The sequence below is a fragment of the Nicotiana tomentosiformis genome, chromosome 3 (assembly GCF_000390325.3).
Source record: "Nicotiana tomentosiformis chromosome 3, ASM39032v3, whole genome shotgun sequence".
Taxonomy (NCBI): domain Eukaryota; kingdom Viridiplantae; phylum Streptophyta; class Magnoliopsida; order Solanales; family Solanaceae; genus Nicotiana; species Nicotiana tomentosiformis.
In genome coordinates this window covers 68531194-68552919 of record NC_090814.1, presented here as the reverse complement: position 1 = coordinate 68552919, position 21726 = coordinate 68531194, and the positions used below count along the sequence as shown (strand labels likewise).

Below are 21726 nucleotides of genomic sequence, written 5' to 3'. Positions count from 1 at the left end.
ATTCACATATTCGACCTCTTACTGGATAACCAGTAAAATTCTTCATAGAAACTTCATCAACACCACGCAGCCGCTAACCTGCTCACAGGAGATATCCCATCTGTAGAAATTCCATGCCGACATCCTCCAACCACGTTGCACCGAGTACAATTACCACGAAGCCAACAAACCATCCTGAGCCTGTGCTCATTGACCAATTGTACAAGCCCGTTCACTCCCCATTGGCATTAACTAAACGTGCGATAACACATCCCAATCCAAAGTCATGATGTATCCTTCTTCATATTATGCAACTCTTTTCCGTCTTATCCAACCCTTCTCCGTATAGCAACCAATATTCCAAATTAAGTTCGAAGACTTAGTCACTGTCCACCATGAACCCCAATCACTCTAAACTTTTCCCAAGGCGTATAGTCATCCTACCACAGAACCCATATGCTACTCTGCCACTCTCCCACTTTGGTCAAACCCTCTCCTTTAAGCAACTACTCGACTTCTGTTTCTCACACTTGGCCTTCTAGAAGTTTAATTACCGCAAGACACCTCCCACATGTTCTTACTCATCCTTCGCTACCCAGTTATTGCCTTAAATCAAAATCCATCTCTTTAGCACCTGAACCAACAGATCGCTACCAACTTTAAACCTTTCCGAAGATGATCTTCCTTGAGCCCTCAACACCCGGACCACCGATTTAATCTTGAACCACCGCACACTGCGATCTCTAACAGTCGCTTCCCTGACACCATTTCACAATACCCTACCCTGAAGGCAAATTGATGAAGACCATAACACCGGCGAACTTAACACATTCAATCAAGGGCGATGACACCAAATCACAGATGAAAATTCCACCATGCTCGAAATACCAAGTCTCGTTACTCCGTCAACCCAAACCTAAACATTCATAGTCCAATTGCCTTTCCTTCGCCAGAAATAAAATACTGGATCTCTGAATCATGCACTGAGTAAACCTCCTTTCTAAGTCATTCACTACTTCGACTCATATACAAGCATCCTACTATTACACAAACACGGTGTGATAGCAACGCACCAATCGTCATAACAATCTATGCCAAACCTCAAAAACTTAGGTAATACTGATACCGAGCTGCAACGATAGAATGACCTTCCGCAAGGCGACGACAATAGCTCAATCAAATATGCAGGGAGAAACATCATGCACCACATCTGCAGTACCATTAAAATTCCTCGATTTTCAATTTATAACAAGCACTTCGCGTCGCGTAAGATTGAATAGGAAGGAAATGAAGGCATAAGCCTTAAAGGAATCGAATCGCACGATGAGGGATCAAGAAGGGAAGTGCTCCTATCAGCCTGGTAGCCTCTCAATGATAAGTACAGACGTCTCCGTACCGATCCACTAGACTCTACTAGACTCGCTCATGACTCGTGAGACCTAAGTGAACCTAGTGCTCTGATACTATGTTGTCACGACCCAAAATCCATTAAAGGTCGTGATAGCGTCGGACACCGCTGTCAGGAAAGCCAATAATAAATACTCCATTTGGTTCTCATTTTAATATTTTTGAAATCATATTCCCTTCAATTAAATGGTAAAAGATGAATTTACAAAATAATTAATAATATTTTTAACAATTCCAATACATAACATCCCATAATCATCCCAAAACCGGATGTCACAAGTGCATGAGCATTTACTAGGAATCTAAAATAAAATACAACAGCTGTCCGGAATACAAATTGGATAGGAAAAATGTAAGTACTCTAAAGGAGACTCTTACGGCTGCGGATCGTAGTATAGAATGCAGCTCACCTAAATCCCCGCCATAACCGCGCCTCTACGCCTACAAGGCCACTAGACATATATGCACCTGCATAAAAACGTGCAGCAAGTGTAGCATGAGTACGTAAATCAACGCGTACCAAATAAGTATCTCCGCCTAACCTCGAAAAAGTAGTGACGAGGGGTCGACTCAGACATTTACTATGGGCTATAATTAATATACCAATGATATAATTAAGCATGGATCACGTAGAACGGCTGTAAGCCCAATATCATGAAATAAGTAAACAATTCTTTTGTTAATAAAAAAATTCTCCAAATTAATTTTCATCATTTAACGATTTATATCTCAGGTCAATGAAGCAGTATCAATTATTATAATTTCCAAAGCAGTTAATACAATCATGCGCAAGTCATCCCAAGGTCGTACGACCCGATCCAACATATAAATATAAACTGCGTACTGCCGAGGGTCGAACGACACGAACCATAGATGCATCTATTACCCCGCTCGCGGATCATACATGCGACGCGGTAAAATATATATTTATCAATAAATCATGCATCTATTACCCCGCTCGCGAATCATACATGCGACACGGTCAAATAAAAATTATCAGTAAATCATAATCCTTTTCTTGATTCTTTTCAAAATAAAGACAATTCGACTTGAAGCTTTTACCCCGTTCGCGGATCATACATGCGACGCGGTCAAATATAAATTTATTAAGTTATTATAATATTCCTAAATTTCTTTTCGAAAATACGAAGTCCAAATGAAAACTTTTTGAAAACTTAATTTCCTCGATTTAAATTCTTCTCAAGACAATTAATATGCAAGCCTCAATCTTGCTTCCTTTCAAGGCAAACAGTAACCACAAATCAAATACAAATATCAACAAGGCAGGATGTAAACCTAAAACTACCCGGATATAGGCATAGCTAGTAGCTACGTACGGACTCTCGTCACTTCGTGCGTACGTAGCACCCCGTAAGTAGAAGCACATATTTAATCAATTCACCTATGGGGTTAATTTCCTCTTACAAGGTTAGAAACTTACCTCGCTCCGAAATTTCATAATCAGCTCCAAAGCCGCTCCAACAACTCAAACCGATGCCCGCCCCTCCAAAACTAGTCAAATAAGATGCAACCCAATCAAAATATGCTCTAATACTCATAATTAATAAATTTACAACAAATTTTCAACTCCGCTCGAAAAGTCGATAAAAGCACCCTCGGGCCCACGTGCCTGGTTTCCGAAAATTTTTGAAGATAACCATTATGTATAGCCTCACGAACTCAAATATATAATTTATTCTCAATTTCATGCCCAAATTCGTGATCAAAATTCAAGAATACCAATTTCTAGGTTTTTCTTCAAAATCCCAAATTTCTACAAATTTTCATGTCTAAATCCGTATATAATTCAAGTATTTAACTTGAAATAGGTGAGAATCACTTACCTTGATATAGATGACGAAAATCTCCCTCCCAAGAGCTCCAAAAATTGCCCAACCAAATGAAAAATAGAGGAAAAATGGCCAAATCCCGTCTTTAAAACAATCTGCCCAAGCCAGGCCCTTCTTTGCGTTCGCGATCAAAGCCTCGTGTTCGCGAAGGCTGCAGACACCACTGCTTCGCGTTCGCGGCTGGAGCACCGCGTTCGCGAAGGCCAAACTACTCCGGGCCCTCACTCCGCTTTTCTTCTTCACGTTCGTGACCCCTGTGTCGCGTTCGCGTAAACTTTCTTAGGGAACCCTTCGCGTTCGCGACCTCCTACTCGCGTTCGCGAAGGCCAAAACCTAGCTGCCTCAAATTCCTCTTCACGAACGTGGGACACCCTTCGCGTTCGGGATGAAGGAAACCAAATACTAGCAATAGCTGTCCAAAACAGCCCGAAATGATCCGAAACCATCCTGAAACACACCCGAGGCCCCCGGGACCCCGTCCAATCACACAAACCAGTCCCACAACATAACACGGACCTGCTCAAGGCCTAAAATCACATCAAACAATATCAAAATCATGAATCGCACCCCAATCCAAGCTTAATGAACCTTAGAACTTCAAACTTCTACATTCGATGCCGAAACCTATCAAATCACGTCTGATTGACCTCAAAGTTTGCACACAAGTCACATTCGACATTACGAACCTACTCCAACTTTTAGAATCGGAATCCGACCCCGATATCAAAAAGTACACTCCTGGTCAAACTTCTCAAAAGCCTTCAAATTTCTAACTTTCGCCAAATGGCCCTGAAATGACCTACGAGCCTCCAAATCCACATCTGGATGCACTCCCAATACCAGAATCACTATACGGAGCTATTCCCAGACTCAGAGTCCTAAACGGACATCGATAGCATTGAAATGCACTTCAACTCAAATTTAGAGAATTTTTCCAAAATGCCAACTTCCATAATATGCGTTGTAATGCTCCCGGGTCATTCAAAACCCGCTCCGAGCATACGCCCAAGTCCGAAATTATTATACGAACCTGTTGGAACCTTCAAATCCCAATTCTGAGGTCGTTTACTCAAAAAGTACACTTTAGTCAATTCTTCCAACTTAAGGCTTCCGAAATTAGAATTCTCTTTCCAAATCAACTCCGAACTTTTCGAAATTAAATTTCGACCATACGTACAAGTCATAATACCTGAAGTGAAGCTGCTCAAGGTCTCAAACCACTGAATGATGCACTAGAGGTCAAAATGACCGGTCGGGTCGTTACAATTTTCTGCTACTCAATTACTATGTTGAAGTTGTTTATTTAAATGCGCTCTAATTCAATTCTAAATCGTACCCTATGCATGCACTACCCATCCCATGCCTATGGTCCAGGAGGATTTGGACCTCTATTAGGTGGTTCTAGACTCAGCTTAGGTTTCTCAAAATGATAAAAACTAGGCGGCATTCAAAATAGATAAGAATTCACGTAAAGACAATTAAAGGCTCAAATTAGCTTCCACACATAAACAACAAATGCACGCGGGCAGTTTAGGCAGTACATATTTTATGGAATTAAGACGCATTAGAGTTGTCAAATCCTATATGCATAATTTCTAGGCAATTCTGATCTCCAACATCACACAAACATCATTGTTGTTTCTGACTAATGAATTCGCAGATTAAAGGTGTTAAAGAGCTCCTATAGGCATGATCTCTAAATTGTTTATGCAATGGGGCAGTACAACTTTTGAAAGCTCAGAATTAATGACGTTTGATTTTATAAACATGTTTTCTAGACGAGTGATAATATCCCATAGGCAGGATTGACAATTGAACTTGATTTTATAATACTTCATCCCTATAGTCATGTCATCTAAGCGGGGAAGTATAATTAAAGTAATGGAAGTAGTCGATTGATTGATTAAGATCATATAGTCATGATGTCTAAAGGAGTAGTGTGCTAAGAGCAATAGAAGCAGTTGATTGATTAATTAATTGAAACCCTATAAACATGGTATCTAGGTGGATATTAGCAAAACATGTGTTATTGTATCCTATAGGCATGCTATCTAGAAGCGTCTAGTAGTACATATAGAAACAAATATAGAAAATACTTGAGCCAACATTTTTTGACAAGTTAAGTGAAGTATGTGTGTGATTCTTATATGTAACGACCCGGCCAGTCGTTTTGAGAGTTATAGTCCAATTTCCCCATTTACTGCTCATTTTGTACTTTATTGCTGCTATATGACTTGCCTGGGTAGTCGGTTCGGGTCCGGAGAGATTTCGAAATGAATTGACACACTTAGTCTCAAGGATGAAAACTTAAGTTGAAATGGTTGACCGGATATTGACTTATGTGTAAACAACCCCGGAATAGAATTTTATGATTCCAATAGCTCCGTACGGTGATTTTGGACTTAGGAGCGTGTCCGAAAAATTATTTGGAAGTCCGTAGTTAAATTAGGCTTGAAATGGCTAAAATAGAAATTTAAGCATCGAAGTTTGACTGGGGAGTTGGCTTTTTGATATCGGGATCGGAATTCGATTTTGAAAATTTGAATAGGTCGGTTACGTCATTTATGACTTGTGTGCAAAATTTGAGGTCAATAGGACTTGATTTGATAGGTTTCGGCATCGAATGTAGAAGTTTAAAATTTCTTAGTTTCATTAGGCTTGAATTGGGGTATGATTCGTGGTTTTAGCGTTGTTTAATATGATTTGAGGTTTTGACTAAGTTCGTATGTTGTTTTAGGACTTGTTGGTGTATTTGGTTGAAGTCCCGGGGGCCTCAGGTGAGTTTCGGATGGCTAACGGATCGAAATTTGGACTTAAATAACTGCTGAAAATTTTGGCCTTCTGGTGCAATCGCACCTGCAGAATTAAGCTCGCATGTATGGGTTGAGGTCGAGGTCGCGACCAGGCATGGTTTAAGGCCGAGGTCGTAGAAGCGAGCAGATGGTCCGAAGAAGCGACCAGGCATGGGTTGAGATCGAGGTCGCAGAAGCGACTGCTCGACCGCAGAAACGACTAAGTTAGTCGCAGGTGCGAAAAGCCCTGGACAGAACATATAATTCGGGGGTTGGCCATTTTTACCCATTTTAAGAGCTCGGGTGAGGCGATTTTCAGGAGATGTTTCAAGGAAAACATTGGGGTAAGTATTCTTAACTCAATTTTAGTCAAATTACTCGAATCTATGGTTGTTTTAACATTTAATTGGTAATTTAAGTTGGAAGATTTAGAAAACCCTCTTGGTTAAATTGAATATTTGAGGGTCGAGTTGATGTCGGAATTTAGTAATTTTGGTATGGTTTGACTCGTGGTTGAATGTGCGTTCATATTTTATAACTTTTGTCGGATTCCGAGACGTGGGCCCCACTGGCGATTTTTGAGTTAAATTTCAGATTTTGTTGGAAAATTAGTATTTTCATATGGAATTAATTCCAATAAATTATATTGATTTAATCAAATTAATTATGACTAGATACGGGGCTTTAGGAGTCCAATTCGCAAGGCAAAGGCATAGCGGAGTAAAGAATTACCCGATTCGAGGTAAGTGACTTGTCTTACCTTGTGTGGGGGAAATTTTTCTTTGGATTGATATTGATATTGAAATTATGATGTATTGAAAGTCGTGTACATGAGGTGACGAGTATGTACACGGGCTAAATGTGTAAGATTATATCTTTAAATTGTGTAGGTCTTTGTTACATATTAATTAAATTATTTTATCATGTTATATTCATCATCATTGATCTATTTTTATATTTTAAATTTGCCTGACCTTTCTTGCTAATTGCTTTACCTGTTTAGTTGAAACTTTATTTCTTTTATTCTGTGCATTATTTGAAGGTTGGATTTCTTAATTTAAATATTATAAATATGAAGTATTTGACATTCTAAAATTTGGTGTTGAGGCAACGTGTTAAAATTATGAAATACTATTATTTTTGTTGAGTTATTCCCTCCCGAATATTTTTGTGAGATTTTTGTATTCATTGTGATTGAGCCGTGAGCTCCTTATTATGGAGAATAATGTTGTTGTTGATTTATTTTGGCAAGTTAAAATATTTGGGCACTTGAGGGGCAAATTGTGATATATTATGATATTGATACGCATGCGGTGGTATAAGATCTGGGTGTTGAAACGCATGCGGTGAGATAAGGGTGGCTTGATACGCGTGGCTAGTAGGGGAATTTCTAGAAGTCATGCGGTGTGATAAAGGTGGTTAAAACGCGGGATGTTATTTCAGAAAAAATAATTTCCTTAAAATTTAAATGTGAAGGCTCCCGCGGTGATATAAGGAAATGAGATATTGTGAATTTATTTATGATTTCGGACTACGAGGCGGTACCTCGGGAGTGCCCTTGTTGATGTTTCTTTATGGCTGTATTTGCCTTTGGTTATTTTTGTGTTTTCCTTAAGGTTGTAAATTTCTATTTTCCTTCTGCGAGGTATTATTTGCCCTTATTCTGGGTATTTAAATTATGACATACCCCGTTACATGGTTCATTTCCATTGTCATTATTATTAGTATATTGTTAAACTTTTCACCCTGTCTTTTATTATTCCAGTAGGGCCTGACCTGACCTCGTCACTACTCTACCGAGGTTAGGCTTGACACTTACTGAGTACCGCTGTGGTGTACTCATACTACGCTTCTGCACATCTTTTTGTGCAGATCCAGGTACTTCCTATCAGACCAGGCCTCAGTGAACTACCCGTACGCGGAGACTTCAAGGTATATCTGCCAGCGTTCCGCAGACCTCAGAGTCCCCTTCTATCCTTATTATGTTATTTTTCCTTATTCTCTTTAGACTCTGATGTATGGAGACACTTAGAATAAATTCTTAGAAGCTTATGACTTATTTCTACCAGGTTTTGGGAGTTGTAACTATTTGATTCGTGGTTTGATTTATTTTATATGTTGAGATTTGAGTTTCAGTTTTGTATTCCACATAATTGAATCGTGGTTTGATTTATTTTATATGTTGAGATTTATTTTACGGAGGGAAATTGGGGTCGTGACAAGTTAGGGATGAGGATGAGTCACAAGCAGGTTTAGTAGAGTCTCGCGGATCGGTATGTGGATGTCTGTACTTATCTTCAGGAGACCATGGAACTGTTAGAAAATGTTCACTTCTTTGATTCCTTATCGTGCGCATTTGTTGACTTCGAAATTCTAAATCATTATCTTCTTATTCTCTCACAGATGGTGAGGACACGCAGAAGTGGATCTGATGATCAAACACTTACACCCGCTGTTAGAGCCGCAAGAGGCCGGGGCCGGGACAGAGGCCGGGGTAGAGGTCAAGGACGTCCACGTGGTGTAGCCAGAGCACCCGCACGAGCTGCTGCAGAGGAGCCACCAGTAGCTCCAGTTGGAGAGCAGGCACCTGAGACGCCTGTTACTACTCCTACACTTCAGGAGACTCTTGCCCAGTTTCTGAGCATGTTTGGCACTCTAGCTCAGGTAGGGTTAATTCCACTTGCTCCTGCCACATATCAGGCCGGGGGAGGAGCACAAACTCCCGCCGTCCGTACCCCAGAGCCACGGGCCCAGGTTGACCATGCTCCAGAGGTTATACCAGTGCATCCAGTTGTCCCAGTTAGGCTCGAGGTTAGGTCAGTAGTTTCGGAGGGGGAGCAGCTCAGGCTCGAGAGGTACAAGAAGTACCACCCTTCCACTTTCAGTAGTTTGGCTTCAGATGATGCTTGGGGTTTTCTTGAGGAATGTCACAATATCCTCCATACTATGGGTATTGTGGATTCTAGTGGGGTTTCTTTCACGGCATTCCAACTTAGAGGAGCGACCTACCAGTAGTGGCAGGCACACGAGTTGGATAGTCTGGTCGAGACAGCTTCACTCACTTGGACTCAGTTTTCAGATATGTTCTTGAGGGAGTATGTTCCTCAAAGTCTCAGAGATACATGGCGCGCAGAGTTTGAGCAGTTGTGCCAGGGTTCTATGACCATGTCAGAGTATGCGGTCCGATTCAGTGATTTTGCTAGGCATGCACTAGGCTTGGTTGCTACTGTTAGAGAGTGGTTTCATCAATTTATTGAGGGGCTCCACCCTAGTATCAGATTCAGTATGGCCCGAGAACTGGAGATGGACATCACATACCAACATGCGGTGTCAATTTCTAGGAGATTGAAGGGTATGCATACTCGAGAGAAAGAGAAGAGAGGGAAGCTAAGAGACCTCAAGATTTTGGCACATATAATAGCTCTCGTGCCCTAGCTGCAGCCCGTCATGGTAGAGGTTATGTGGGCCGTCCTATTCATTCAGCACTTCCAGCTTCCAGCAGTACTCCGGCTACTCCTAGACCTCAGGTTCCATATTATGCACCGCCAGTGTCTACTGTACCTCCTGCACGGGGTGCTTTCAGCGGTTAGTCCAACCGCTCAGGCCCGAGCCAGCCTCAGCAGCCACGTCCTCCGAGGGTTTATTTTGAGTGTGGTGACACTCGTCATATAATGAGGGATTTCCCCAGACTTAGGAGGGGTGCACCTCCACGGATTTCTCAGGCCCCACCTATTACACAGGGCCCTCAGTCTTTTCAGGCCATGATTACTGCACTAGTTGCTACTCCACCTGCACAGCCAGCTAGAGGTGGATGTCGGACAGGTAGAGGTCACCCTAGAGGGGGAGGCCAGGCCAGATATTATGCCATTTCTGCTAGTACAGAGGCAGTTGCATCCGATTCTGTTATCATAGGTATTGTTCCGGTCTGTCATAGGGATGCCTCAGTTTTATTTGATCCAGGCTCCACTTATTCTTATGTGTCATCTTATTTTGCCCCGTATTTGGGCGTATCCCGTGATTCTTTGAGTTCTTCCGTTTATGTATCTACACCTGTGGGTGAATCTATTATTGTTGACCGCGTGTATCAGTCGTGTTTGATTTTTATCAGTGATTTTGAGACCAGAGCTGATTTATTATTGCTCAGTATGGTAGATTTCGATATTATGTTGGGCATGGACTGGTTGTCGCCCTATCACGCTATCCTTTATTGTTATACCAAGACGGTGACGTTGGCTATGCTAGGTCTACCATGCCAGAGTATTCTCAAAAATTGACTTGCGTTCAGGCTATCACCAGCTGAAGATTCGGGAGCCAGATATCCCGAAGACTGCTTTCAGGACTCGGTATGGTCATTATGAGTTCCTTGAGATGTCTTTTGGGCTGACCAACGCCCCAGCAACATTTATGCATTTGATGAACTGTGTATTTCAGCCCTATCTTGACTCATTCGTCATTGTGTTTATTGACAACATTCTGGTGTACTCCCGGAGCCGGGAGGATCATGAGCAGCATCTGAGGACTGTGCTTCAGACTTTGAGGGAAAAGAAGTTATATGCAAAATTTTCAAAGTGTGAATTCTAGCCTGATTCAGTGGGATTTTTGGGTCATATAGTTTTGTGCAAGGGGATCAAGGTAGATCCGAAGAAGATTGAGGCAGTGCAGAGTTGGTCCAGACCGTCCTCAACTACGGAGTTTCGGAGTTTCCTTGGTTTGGCGGGGTATTATCGCCGATTCGTAGAGGGTTTCTCTTCTATTGCTGCACTTATGACCAAATTGACCCAGAAGGGTGCTCCGTTCAGGTGGACCGAGGAATGTGATGAGAGCTTTCAAAAGCTCAAGACAGGTTTGACTACAGCCCCAGTATTGTTGCCTACAGGATCAGGGTCTTATACTGTGTATTGTGATGCATCGCGTATTGGTCTCGGCGCAGTGTTGATGCAAGACGGTAGGGTGATTGCCTATGCGTCCAGACAGTTAAAGGTACCTGAGAAGAAATATCCAGTCCACGACCTTGAGTTAGCAGCTATTATTCATGCCTTGAAGATTTGGCGGCATTATTTATACGGTGTCCATTGTGAGGTTTATACCGATCACCGGAGTCTACAACATCTGTTTAAACAGAAGGATCTTAATTTGTGGTAGCAGAGATGGTTGAAGCTGCTTAAAGATTATGATATCACCATTCTTTATCACCCCGAGAAGGCTAATATAGTGGATGATGCCTTGAGTCGTAAGGCGGAGAGGTTGGGTAGCTTAGCATATTTACCGGTAGCAGAGAGGCCTTTAGCCTTGGATGTTCAGGCCTTGGCCAACCAGTTTTTTAGATTGGATGTTTCCGAGCCGAGCCAAGTTTTGGCTTTTGTGATTTCTCAGTCTTCTCTTTATGATCGAATCAGAGAGTGTCAGTATGATGACCCACATCTGCTTATCCTTAAGGACACAGTTCAACACTGTGATGCCAAGATGATTACATGCCCAACAAATAGTGCAGACTTAAGAAGAGTTAACCCCATCACTGCCTGGGCCTTCAATAGACTCTTTCATTTGGATAGCAGGCCCGGATCCAAACTCTTCCCAAAAATAGGAGAGTATGCCCATTTGCACAGCACAAAGCCACACATGGACTCATATCCAGCCCAATATTGACCAATTTACCAAATAAATTAATAGACCATACATGAAACCAACCAAACAGTTCTAAAGCATCACCTCATAGAGACGGGGTTGTATGACATTTAGCAAGATTCATAAACATATTAGCATTTCAGAAGCAAGAGTGACATCATTGATTAAACAAAGAATAGGAAACTAGGAGAGTCAATAAACTAGACTTGAAACATGGTAAATGCAACATAGGTTACATTATTAAGCAGGTGATAGCATGATAAAGATAGACATAACATTAGGAGAGTTAAGGAGACATGGCATTTTAGATTAAAATGGTGAACATACTAGGCACATACGAGGTGAACATGCTAATTTTTCAGAATGAGTTTAGAATAGAGCATTGGCCTAAAAGGATTTTAAAACCTAGGAGTCTAAATCATGAATGGTCAGAAATAGTCATAGTCAGGAAATGACAATTACACACGACAAACAGGCAAGCAAGCAATCGATGAGAAGCCTAATCATGCTGAGTATAACACAAATATCTCAAAGTCCAAAGGTGTCATGGTAGGAAGACATATTATCTTAAAGTTAAATAGAACAGGCAAACTCAAAACTTAAGCCAGTCAACTATGCATGATCATGGAACCTAAATATATTGGGATTCAACTAGAAGCATAAGCAATACCAAACAATGCAGGATTGACCAAGCACTAGAACAAAGCAACAAGTTTGGTTAAAACATTGCGACAACAAATATGGTTCGTGTAAGCAGGTAAAAAATAGAGTTCACATAAAGGAATTATCACTAGAAGTTCATTAAGGCAAATTCTGGGTAAGAGATGATTCCCTAGGAATTTCAGTGCGAGAATCCAAAACAAGGCATGAGACAAACTCACAATAAATAACAGAACAACAAAGCAAACTTAAAGATACAAAGTCATTCAAGCCGAACACATAGGAGTTTAAAGAACTAGGCAGGTTGTGATACTAGGAGATTCAGAATTGCAGAATAGCTACAATGCAAGTAAACTTGCCAATGATTACAATACTATATTGGAGTCATATTGGTTCGAACAACATGGATGTGCAAAGCACTGGAAACAAGCAAAAGAGGATAGAATTGCAAAGTCAAGACACTCACCAGTTTGTAGATTCAACAAACAAAAATAGAAGAGAAGGCTAAGTGTCAGAAATAACTCGAATATCACCAGCAAAGAGAACAACTAAAAGACCCAAATCCTAGTGCGTTAGAGTTCATAGGAGCCTCAAATGAGCCCTGAGTAGTGCTCGCACTAGGGAGGTCGTTAGAGAGGATTCTGATGGCCTTGGCTTTCAGTCAGCCAAGAGCAATAGATTCAGAATAGTATCGAGTGAGTGAGAGTATGAGAGGATAACAATGATTCAGGTCCGTTAAAAGGGGTTAGGAGAGGGGTTTATATAGTAGTAAAATTGAACGAAGAAAGAAGGAAACATAATTAATCAAACACAAAAATAAGGAAAGAAAAGCATGCAAAATCAATTCAGAATAAATTTAGGAGAAAAATCGGGTAAACCCTAGTTCAAAAAGAAGAACACATTAGTCAGAGATATCACTGAATCGGACCCATTCAGCCTGGTAATGAGTGTATACAGAAGAAATATCATCTGGATTTAAACAAAATGGAGCTTGATTTCCTCGATTCGGAGCCTCGCACTTGCCAAAAATAGACGAGTACTATGTGATACCAAAATCGTGTAAGAAACAACGAGACAGAGCATAAATGGAAAGGGAATCATGGAGTGATTCCATGTTGAGGTCGGAGTTGGATAGAATAAGAAATGCGGCTGCTAGGGTTTGAGAGGGGAGGAGAAGAGAGGATTTAGGGGCGGCCGTCTTAGACAAATGGTAGGGGTTTGGGTGGGTTTGGTTAGTTTAAAGCAGAGGGGTGATTGTGGGCCGTTGAACTTGAGAGATCAACAGCTAGGATTAGAAGAAAACGGAGCAGGTCGTTGTAACGGGTCCCGACCGGGTTTGGGATAGGGGTCGTTTGGTTTGGGCCAAAGGAGGTTGGGCTAAGGGTTGGAGATCTCTGGGCCAGTGATTTGGGTCTGTTTGGTCCGAAATTAGCCCCAAATTTGGGCTACAAATTAAATACACGAAAAATTATAAAAATTATTTATAAAAAGTAATTAAAAAATAATAAAAATATTGTTTGTGTAGTAAGTTGCTTGAAAATAATAATTTAACATTGTAAAAATATAAAATTCTACTTGGGTACAAATAATGTAATAAAAATATAATTATGCACAACATATAGGCTATTATTGCAAAATTATGTAAATAGCTTAAAAATATAAATATACTTATATAAAATAAAGTAAAATATTCTGAAACATATATTTTGATGCAAATAATAACTTTGGATAATTAAGTCATAACAAAATAATTTAAGAGGTAATTAATAAATATTCAAGTAATTTAAATGCAAGAAAATCAATTTTAAAGCTTTTTTAAAAAAATAAATAAATTATAAAAACTATAGAAAATACTTGTATAACTCTTGTAATTTAAGTAATGATGCAAAATGATATTTTAAAAATATATATACTATTTGAAAAAAATATGAGGGCAAAATTGGGTATCAACAATAGGCATAGAATAACTTTTTTGTTATGTATTTTTCTTTATTATATTATCCAATATTTAGTATTATTTCATTGTTAACAAAAAATTTATTATCATATTACTTTTTTTTAATATTTTTGTCTGTTACTTTCTTTTTGTAATATAATAGAAGATATATATTATTACTCTTGTAATATATATATTTTTAAATTTTATTCTCTTGTTCTTAATAATATTTTCTGAATTTTAATGAATAAATACACTTTTTATTTTTGAAACGAAAAACGAAAATGATTTAAAAAGTTAAAAAAAACAAAGAAATTAACTAACCTAAACCAACCCTCATGAGTAGTTAATTTTAGGTAGGTAATTTCTTTGTGTCTTTGTTTTTTATCATTTTCTTTTTTTCTTTTTTTAAAAATAATTTTTGAATCTCCAAATTTGTTGGAGCTTTGTCCTAAAATTTTACACTTGTTAAATTTTCTGTTGTTACACTTGGCATCATCACATTGACTTGCTTCTCCTATATAGATAGAAGATTTATCTTTTCAGATTTTATTTTCCCTTTTTCATTTGTATTTAATAACCTTAAAATTTGGATGAAATTTAGGTTCTCGTTTATCCTTATATCACAAGATCCGATTATTGAATAGTGATATTCAAATTCCAATTAGTTTATCTTCTATGATTTTATGTGCGAAATATTTGTATTTGCATTAGATTAAACAAAGGTAGAATGTCCATATACAGTCCGCCGCTTATTTTGTTGCTTCCAAGCAAGAGGTTGTGAGTTCGAGTCACCCAAGAACAAGGTGGAGAGTTCTTGGAGGGAAGGAGTGGAGGGTCTATCGGAAACAGCCTCTCTACCCCAGGGTAGAGGTAACGTCTGCGTATCATACTACCCTCCGCAGATTACACTAGTGGAATAATACTGTGTTGTTGTGGTGGTGGTGTTTGAATCCATAATTCCATATTCATTGAATCACTCATCATAGCGGGCCCATAAGTATACACCATTTGATAATAAATGGGAAAAAATAAAATGGCTCATGAAGGTGCGTTATTAGCACGACGACGCTCTAACCAATAGGTCCTTTTAGGAGACAGTACTTTCCATGTATCTTATTTCTTTTAGCTCTTGAAATGCAACACGAACTCCTCCAATGAATTTCCCTAAGCCAAGAACAAGAGTTGGAGACGAGACTATCTTTAGTCAACTGCACTAAAAAGAAGCAGCAACCTTGAGAAGCAAACCGAATAGCGCGAAAGGAGCAGAGAAGAATGGGCTATGATCACTTTCCAAGGTATACACATGTTGGGGTTGCCATTTTCTGATCATTGCGTCTTGCTGCTCCGTCTTCATCACTCGATCATATGCCGTTCTTATGTAGATTCGAGGCACATTCTCTGCTCCCTCGCCTTCTTCTTTGAATCGCGCGCTTTGTAACGCTTGAATTGGTCCTGGACGCAATACCATTGTCGCTAATGTTGAATCCTAATTAAAACCAAAATGAAACATGCATGTTTATAAAACAGAGGTGATAAAGCTGCGCGTATAAGGTTAATTAGTTTCATTTACAATGCTGGGTGAAGTGAATTCGCAATATTTAATTACCTCAAGTGGGCTGATATGATAAATAATTTTGCGTTGTAAACTTTTCTTGACAACTATACTGGTTGGAGGTTGATCGGGTCCTGAACCGAACCCCATGTCATATACATCAGCAAATTCTCCAAAATCTGATAAATCGGGGACTCCCTGTAATTACAATAAGATTATAAATGGTCAAGCACTATATTTTGAATTTTTATTTTTATAAAGCTTTTTAAAAGCTGGCAGAATAAATTAATTGCGTTGCAACTTGCAGCTGATGAATAAAAGACGCAGGTCGGCAAAACCGCGAGCATCACTTATACTAATTAATGTAAGAACCGCTACAATTTATGATAGATTAGGTGTTGATTAATTAAATAATTGAGCTTGCTTGCAGGAAAACTTTGGTTGCCTAAGGAATTAATTAGGATTAAATAATGAATAGTATATAATACTGTAATGCCCTTTGGAGAGGGTCAGGCGGACAATGCCACAGCAACCTAAAGCTACAGGGCCTTATGTTGTACATTATAAATATAAATTCTACTCTTAATATCAAACTTTTGAAAAGTCATAATAAAAAAAATTGCTGGCTCACTAAATATGGGATATATATATATATATATATATATATATATATATATATATATATATATATATATATATTCGACGCTAGGCAAAATAAATTGTTTTAGAACTCTGACTGTTTGCCTTTTTAAAGTGATACTATCTCTAGTCATTTCATTTGTCTTTAAATTTTCTTGCATATTCCTAAAAAAATACATTTAATAGCTTTAATCATAAGAATATTATTTATTTAAACTATTTTCTCTCTTTTAAAGCGTCTCATTTAATTAACAATACATTTATTTGAATATATCGACTTGTTAATTTTTTCATAAAACAGTCAAATTAAATATTTTGTACAAATTCAATTTTTCCGTAACGATTAATATTGAAAACGAAATGTATATTATGAAATTCAAATAAACAGGTATAGATTATGATCAGTAGCATTTCTTTAGGATGACGCAGCTTGTTACGTTTTGTTTCCCACAGACAAATATTATGTCACTGCCACTCCCTATCCTCTTACTATCTCTGTCCATCTTCTTTGTTTTTACTCTTTGAAGACAAAATAGACATGTCCTATTCTCTTTTAGGCTTTCCCTACCTAAGAAAATCCAATAAAACCCTCTCCACGTCCGGTGGCAAAACCAAATTTTTTTTTAAACGTATTCAGACTTAAAAGAAGTAAAAAGAAAATTTGACAAAGGATGTTCAATATATGTTTTATACATTTAAAATTAATATTTTACTTATATACACAATATAATTTTTTGTAATATTTCGACGAATCCTTAGTAAAAGGTGACTTCGCCCCTGTCCACATCCCTCCCTATATATACAACCTTTATATGTAATTAAGTACGATCTTAATAATATCAAACGCATGCATTTTCCATTTTCCATTTATCATGATCATATAAATGATATGATGGTTTAATAAGGAAAGAGAGTACTTACATCTTTAACATCTTGTGTAGTCACAAAACCAGTTCTCAACATGGTTGCTGCTATATACACTGCCACCTTTACTTTCTTTGGGAATTTATGGGTTGCATCTGTAACACTCAGCCCTCCAGCGCTATGTCCTACCAATATTACCTATACACAATATAATAAATAACATCATACTTAATTAAGTCGTATTTCCTTAATTTGACCACTAAATTAAATTAAAGTATCACAAATATGCATGTAACTTTACAAGAAAAATATTTAAACTAATTAAAAACAAAACTATATATATAATGTGTGAGAAAAAAATTAGCATAAGTATGAAGAGTACGTAGAATATTATCCACTAACTCTAAATTTTAAATATGTCATATCATTAATTATGAAATGAGAGTGGATCGGAGAAAAAACCTGTTCACTATCAGGCAAAGATGACAAAAAATCGATGAGAGGCTTGTTGTATTCATCAAAAGAAACAATGGTGTTCGGGTCAGCTTGGTCGATGCCAGCACCTTTAAGGTCAAGACATGTGACTTTGTAGCCGGAATTCTCCATAAGAGACCTAATTTTGTACCAGCACCACCCTCCTCCCCCTATTCCATGTATTAGAACGAAATGGGCTCGTTGTGGCTGTGGTGGCACCTTCGTCTTCTCTATTTCCAACTTCATGTCTACAAATTCTTCTCCCATCTTGAATATGGCTAGGCTCTAAAATGTTCTGTGTTTCAACCTAAGCTTTCCTTCTCTTAATTTGTTTTTCTTTCAGAGTCAGGAAGGTTCTAATTTATAGTTGGAATAGTTGTTTTGCTGTTTGTCAATATATATAGTTGAGATAGTCTCCAAATGTCATGATCTATAGTACATATTAATACCATTATATTTCAACATTATTTCATGTCCTAGTGGAAATATTTGATTTTTAATACTCTTTTCGGTTCCAAAATGAATGATGAAGCTTGAAGTAAAATGTTGAATTTTTTATTTAATTATTTATTATTCTAGTTTTCATAATGAAATTCTGCATATTTAGAATAGATTAAGAAATTTAGTATTAAATTTAAAAACCGTCTGCAAAAAGTCAAAATAAAAAATATTGGTTGACTTCCAAATAATGGGATGGATTCAATGATGGATAAACTTTATTGGATTTAGCACTTCTTATTGTTACGTTTGACTTTTTAAAGTGATATTAAAATACAAATGAAGGTATATATATAGTTCTAAAATTGACTTTGCTCTCAAAATGAACATATATACGTATTCACTTTATCCGGATGAGAATACGGAATACCACTAATAATATGAAATCCTTTGCAGTACTTGTTTTAAATATGGGAGAGACAGAATACTTAGAAAATCTAGACACAGAAAAGTGGCAATTGTTTATAATGAAACAAAAAGTATTGTATCTTCGGTTTTACTAATTAATGACAGTAGTCACAGTACTATCATAAGAAAAATTTTATATATATATATATATATATATATATATATATATATAAAATAGCTACACATCGAGTAAAATGAACTTGCAACAATAAGTAATTGTTCACAGCAAACCCTAATAATGCACTTAAAACTAAAAATTTGTTAGTGTAATATGCTATAGTATATTTTATAATATAAAAGAAAGTACACTCACAATGATGAAAGTTAAATTTTTTTGAAGACGTTCAATTTTCGAGAATACAGGTAATTTTTTTCATACTATTATTTTTAAAACTCAAGCTCGTCGGCCGGAACCATAATTTTTACATAGTGAATGAATTTTGAAAACAAACATATTAAGATTTGGATCAAAATTATTGGTTATGTCGAACCTATATCGTAAAAGTATATTCATCCCGTAAGCTTGTTGACACTGATTTGTTTATTCGGGTTAACATAATATAAGGAGTTTACTTATATTTTGAAATGCAAACCTGCAAATTATACATCATTTAGAGCTAATTATTAATGATTAACTATGACTTAATTTATGAAGAATCCAGCGAGCTGTTTTCTCCCAAAAAATAAGAGGAAAACGTTAGACTGGTGTACTGTACGAATCTAGGAATTAGCAAATACATCTTTTCTTTAAAAAAAAAAAAGATTAAAGTACTTTAAAAGTCAGTAGGGAGCGGAGTGGCTGACTACCTTTGGAAGGTGAGCCTTCAATCATATGGCCATCTTATAGTACTAAATTTCATAATTGACAGCTGGGATGATAATTCATAATTGTATGCTTTCTTTTATTTACGAGACCATTTGGGACCTACTAACAAGTTACTGTCTATTCTATATTATTTTAACATAATTAAGTTTGCATATAACATCATCCTATAATAAAATTCAACTTTAGTGACATCACTTATTATAAGTCAAGTTTGTGTGTGACTTATTCTTTCTAAAATTATGAGGTATAATTTAAAAAAAATTAGAATTATAACATAACTAAGTGCAATAAAAAAAGAAGATATAATATGAGAAATCATATAGAAACAAGTGAAGTAAATATTGAAAAATGAGAAATAAGGGAAAAATAAATAATATAAAAAGTAACATTTGAAAAAAAAAATTAAAAAGTTTAAAAAATTAAAATTAAAAAGAAATAGAAAGTAAATTAAAAAGAAAAAACAAGAGATTCAAATATAACCTGATAATTACACCATGTAATTACAAGCAATTATGACCTCCCTTTGAGAATTGCAGAGTGTTATTACACCCCCTCAATTACACCCAATTACATGCTGACCAAGTAATTACATGGTCAGACATGCCAAAACTGTGTAATTACATCAAATTACATGGTGGCTTTCCAAACAAGCTCTCAATTTCAATTTTCACAGCAAATCTTTAGATATTAGTATTTACCCGAAAAACGGATAGAGTTGAATTTATGCGTAGTTCTAAGGATACGTAGTATAACTTGGTACAAATCAAAAAAATAAGTAGAAATATATCGAATATTGACTGTAAAAAAAAGAATGAAATACCAACCAAATTGTGTAGAGAATAATTTATAAAAAAGCAAGATAAATTAATGTCCAAAGCCCAAAAAAGGACAATCTCTGCTATATTTCTGTGTAAAATTAATAATCTTTGAGATGTGAGAATGTATTGATGTCTCAATGTTCAATGTCCGCCTCCTTACAGAAATAATAGCCACTCTCTATATAGTGGAAGAATCCTACTTTGGATATAATTAAAAATATATAGTGGGGATCCCATGATAGATTAGTTAATTGGCTTTTTCTTAATTTTCCCCGAGATTCTCTCCCCTAGTGCGGCTACAACGGCTCTTTGTCTCTTAGCTTGATCTTGGTCGGTTTTGGTATTGGTCGATCTCTGGATCTCGAGCTCGATATTGACTCGAGCTCGATATTGGCTCAAGCTCGGTATTGATTCGAGCTCGATATTGACTTCGATCTCGGTATTGATCGGTCCGTGAATCTTGAACTCGATAACCTGGCTTCAGATCTCATCTCGATATTATGATGACGACCCTCGGTCCATCATGTTCCAATCTCGACTAAATACATGAAGGGCAAAATCGGTTTTGACCGTATACAGATAGTCCCCTCGTTTCTCGAAAAGAATATGGCGAGAAACGATATAATTTTTTCAATCTCTGACTAGATACATACTGGCGTCTACAACGAGCTCGTTTATGACGTATGTGATAAATGACCCGTCGGTTCAGTTACCAAGGCATTAAATGTGCGTCAGACGATGGTCGGCCACTGCTGATTTTGAACCGTCATTGCCAAATCTATAAATAGCCCCCCTTTTTTATTTTTTTAAACCTTTACCTTCAACTCTTCTCATTCCAACCTTCATAGCTCTTTGCCTTCTCCAAAGTTCTATATTTCTAGTTTTAAGAATTTCTTTGCTTGTTCTTCGTCAAACACCAAAATATTTCAATTTCCTATCTTCCTTGTTCTTGAAAATTTAGATGGCCAAGATATCTAAAACCGTTCCTCAGAAAGAGGCTGCTTCCTCATCTCGGACGGCCGGTGAGAAACCTGTGGTGGAGCCATGCCTCGAAGAACTCATTCCCGGGGGATATGTTATCGATTCTGACTCTAAGGTCGAGAAACCTTCATCGGTTGCTGTCGATGTGAACCGGTATCAAGATATATATGCTCGATACCTCAAAGCCTTATTGATTTGGTGAAGAAAGATTGTGGTTGGGAAAACAAAGAGGTTGTGATACCGGCACCGGAAGAACCGATCACTACCCACGTGGAAGGGTACTTGAGTGTTTAGACTTATCCTTTCACGCTAGGTCCCCTCGATCCGATCATCATCAAATTTTGCAAAAAGTACCAAGTAACCCTCGGCCAAATATATCCTTCTTTCTGGAGGATTGTAATACTGCTCCGTTTC

At 37.6% G+C, this 21726-nt stretch overlaps 1 protein-coding gene across 1 annotated transcript; it reads right to left on the bottom strand.

Annotated features, from left to right (window-relative positions):
• Nucleotides 1-15214: 15214 nt before the first annotated feature.
• Nucleotides 15215-18157, bottom strand: LOC104098443 (methylesterase 17-like). The gene is made up of 4 exons (XM_070199410.1): nt 17770-18157; nt 17365-17505; nt 15859-16002; nt 15215-15738 (listed from the first exon to the last, which is right to left on the bottom strand). The coding sequence occupies exons 1-4, from the start codon at nt 18046-18048 to the stop codon at nt 15466-15468; spliced, it is 837 nt and encodes a 278-aa protein (XP_070055511.1). The 5' UTR covers nt 18049-18157; the 3' UTR covers nt 15215-15465.
• Nucleotides 18158-21726: the final 3569 nt, after the last annotated feature.

Coding starts and splice junctions, on each gene's coding strand:
- LOC104098443 (XM_070199410.1), bottom strand. CDS start 18,048: ATGGGAGAAGAATTTGTAGACATGAAGTTGGAAATAGAGAAGACGAAG. Junction 16,003..17,364: donor CTACACAAGATGTTAAAGAT/GTAAGTACTCTC, acceptor TTGTAATTACAG/GGAGTCCCCGATTTATCAGA. Junction 15,739..15,858: donor ATCATATCAGCCCACTTGAG/GTAATTAAATAT, acceptor GGTTTTAATTAG/GATTCAACATTAGCGACAAT.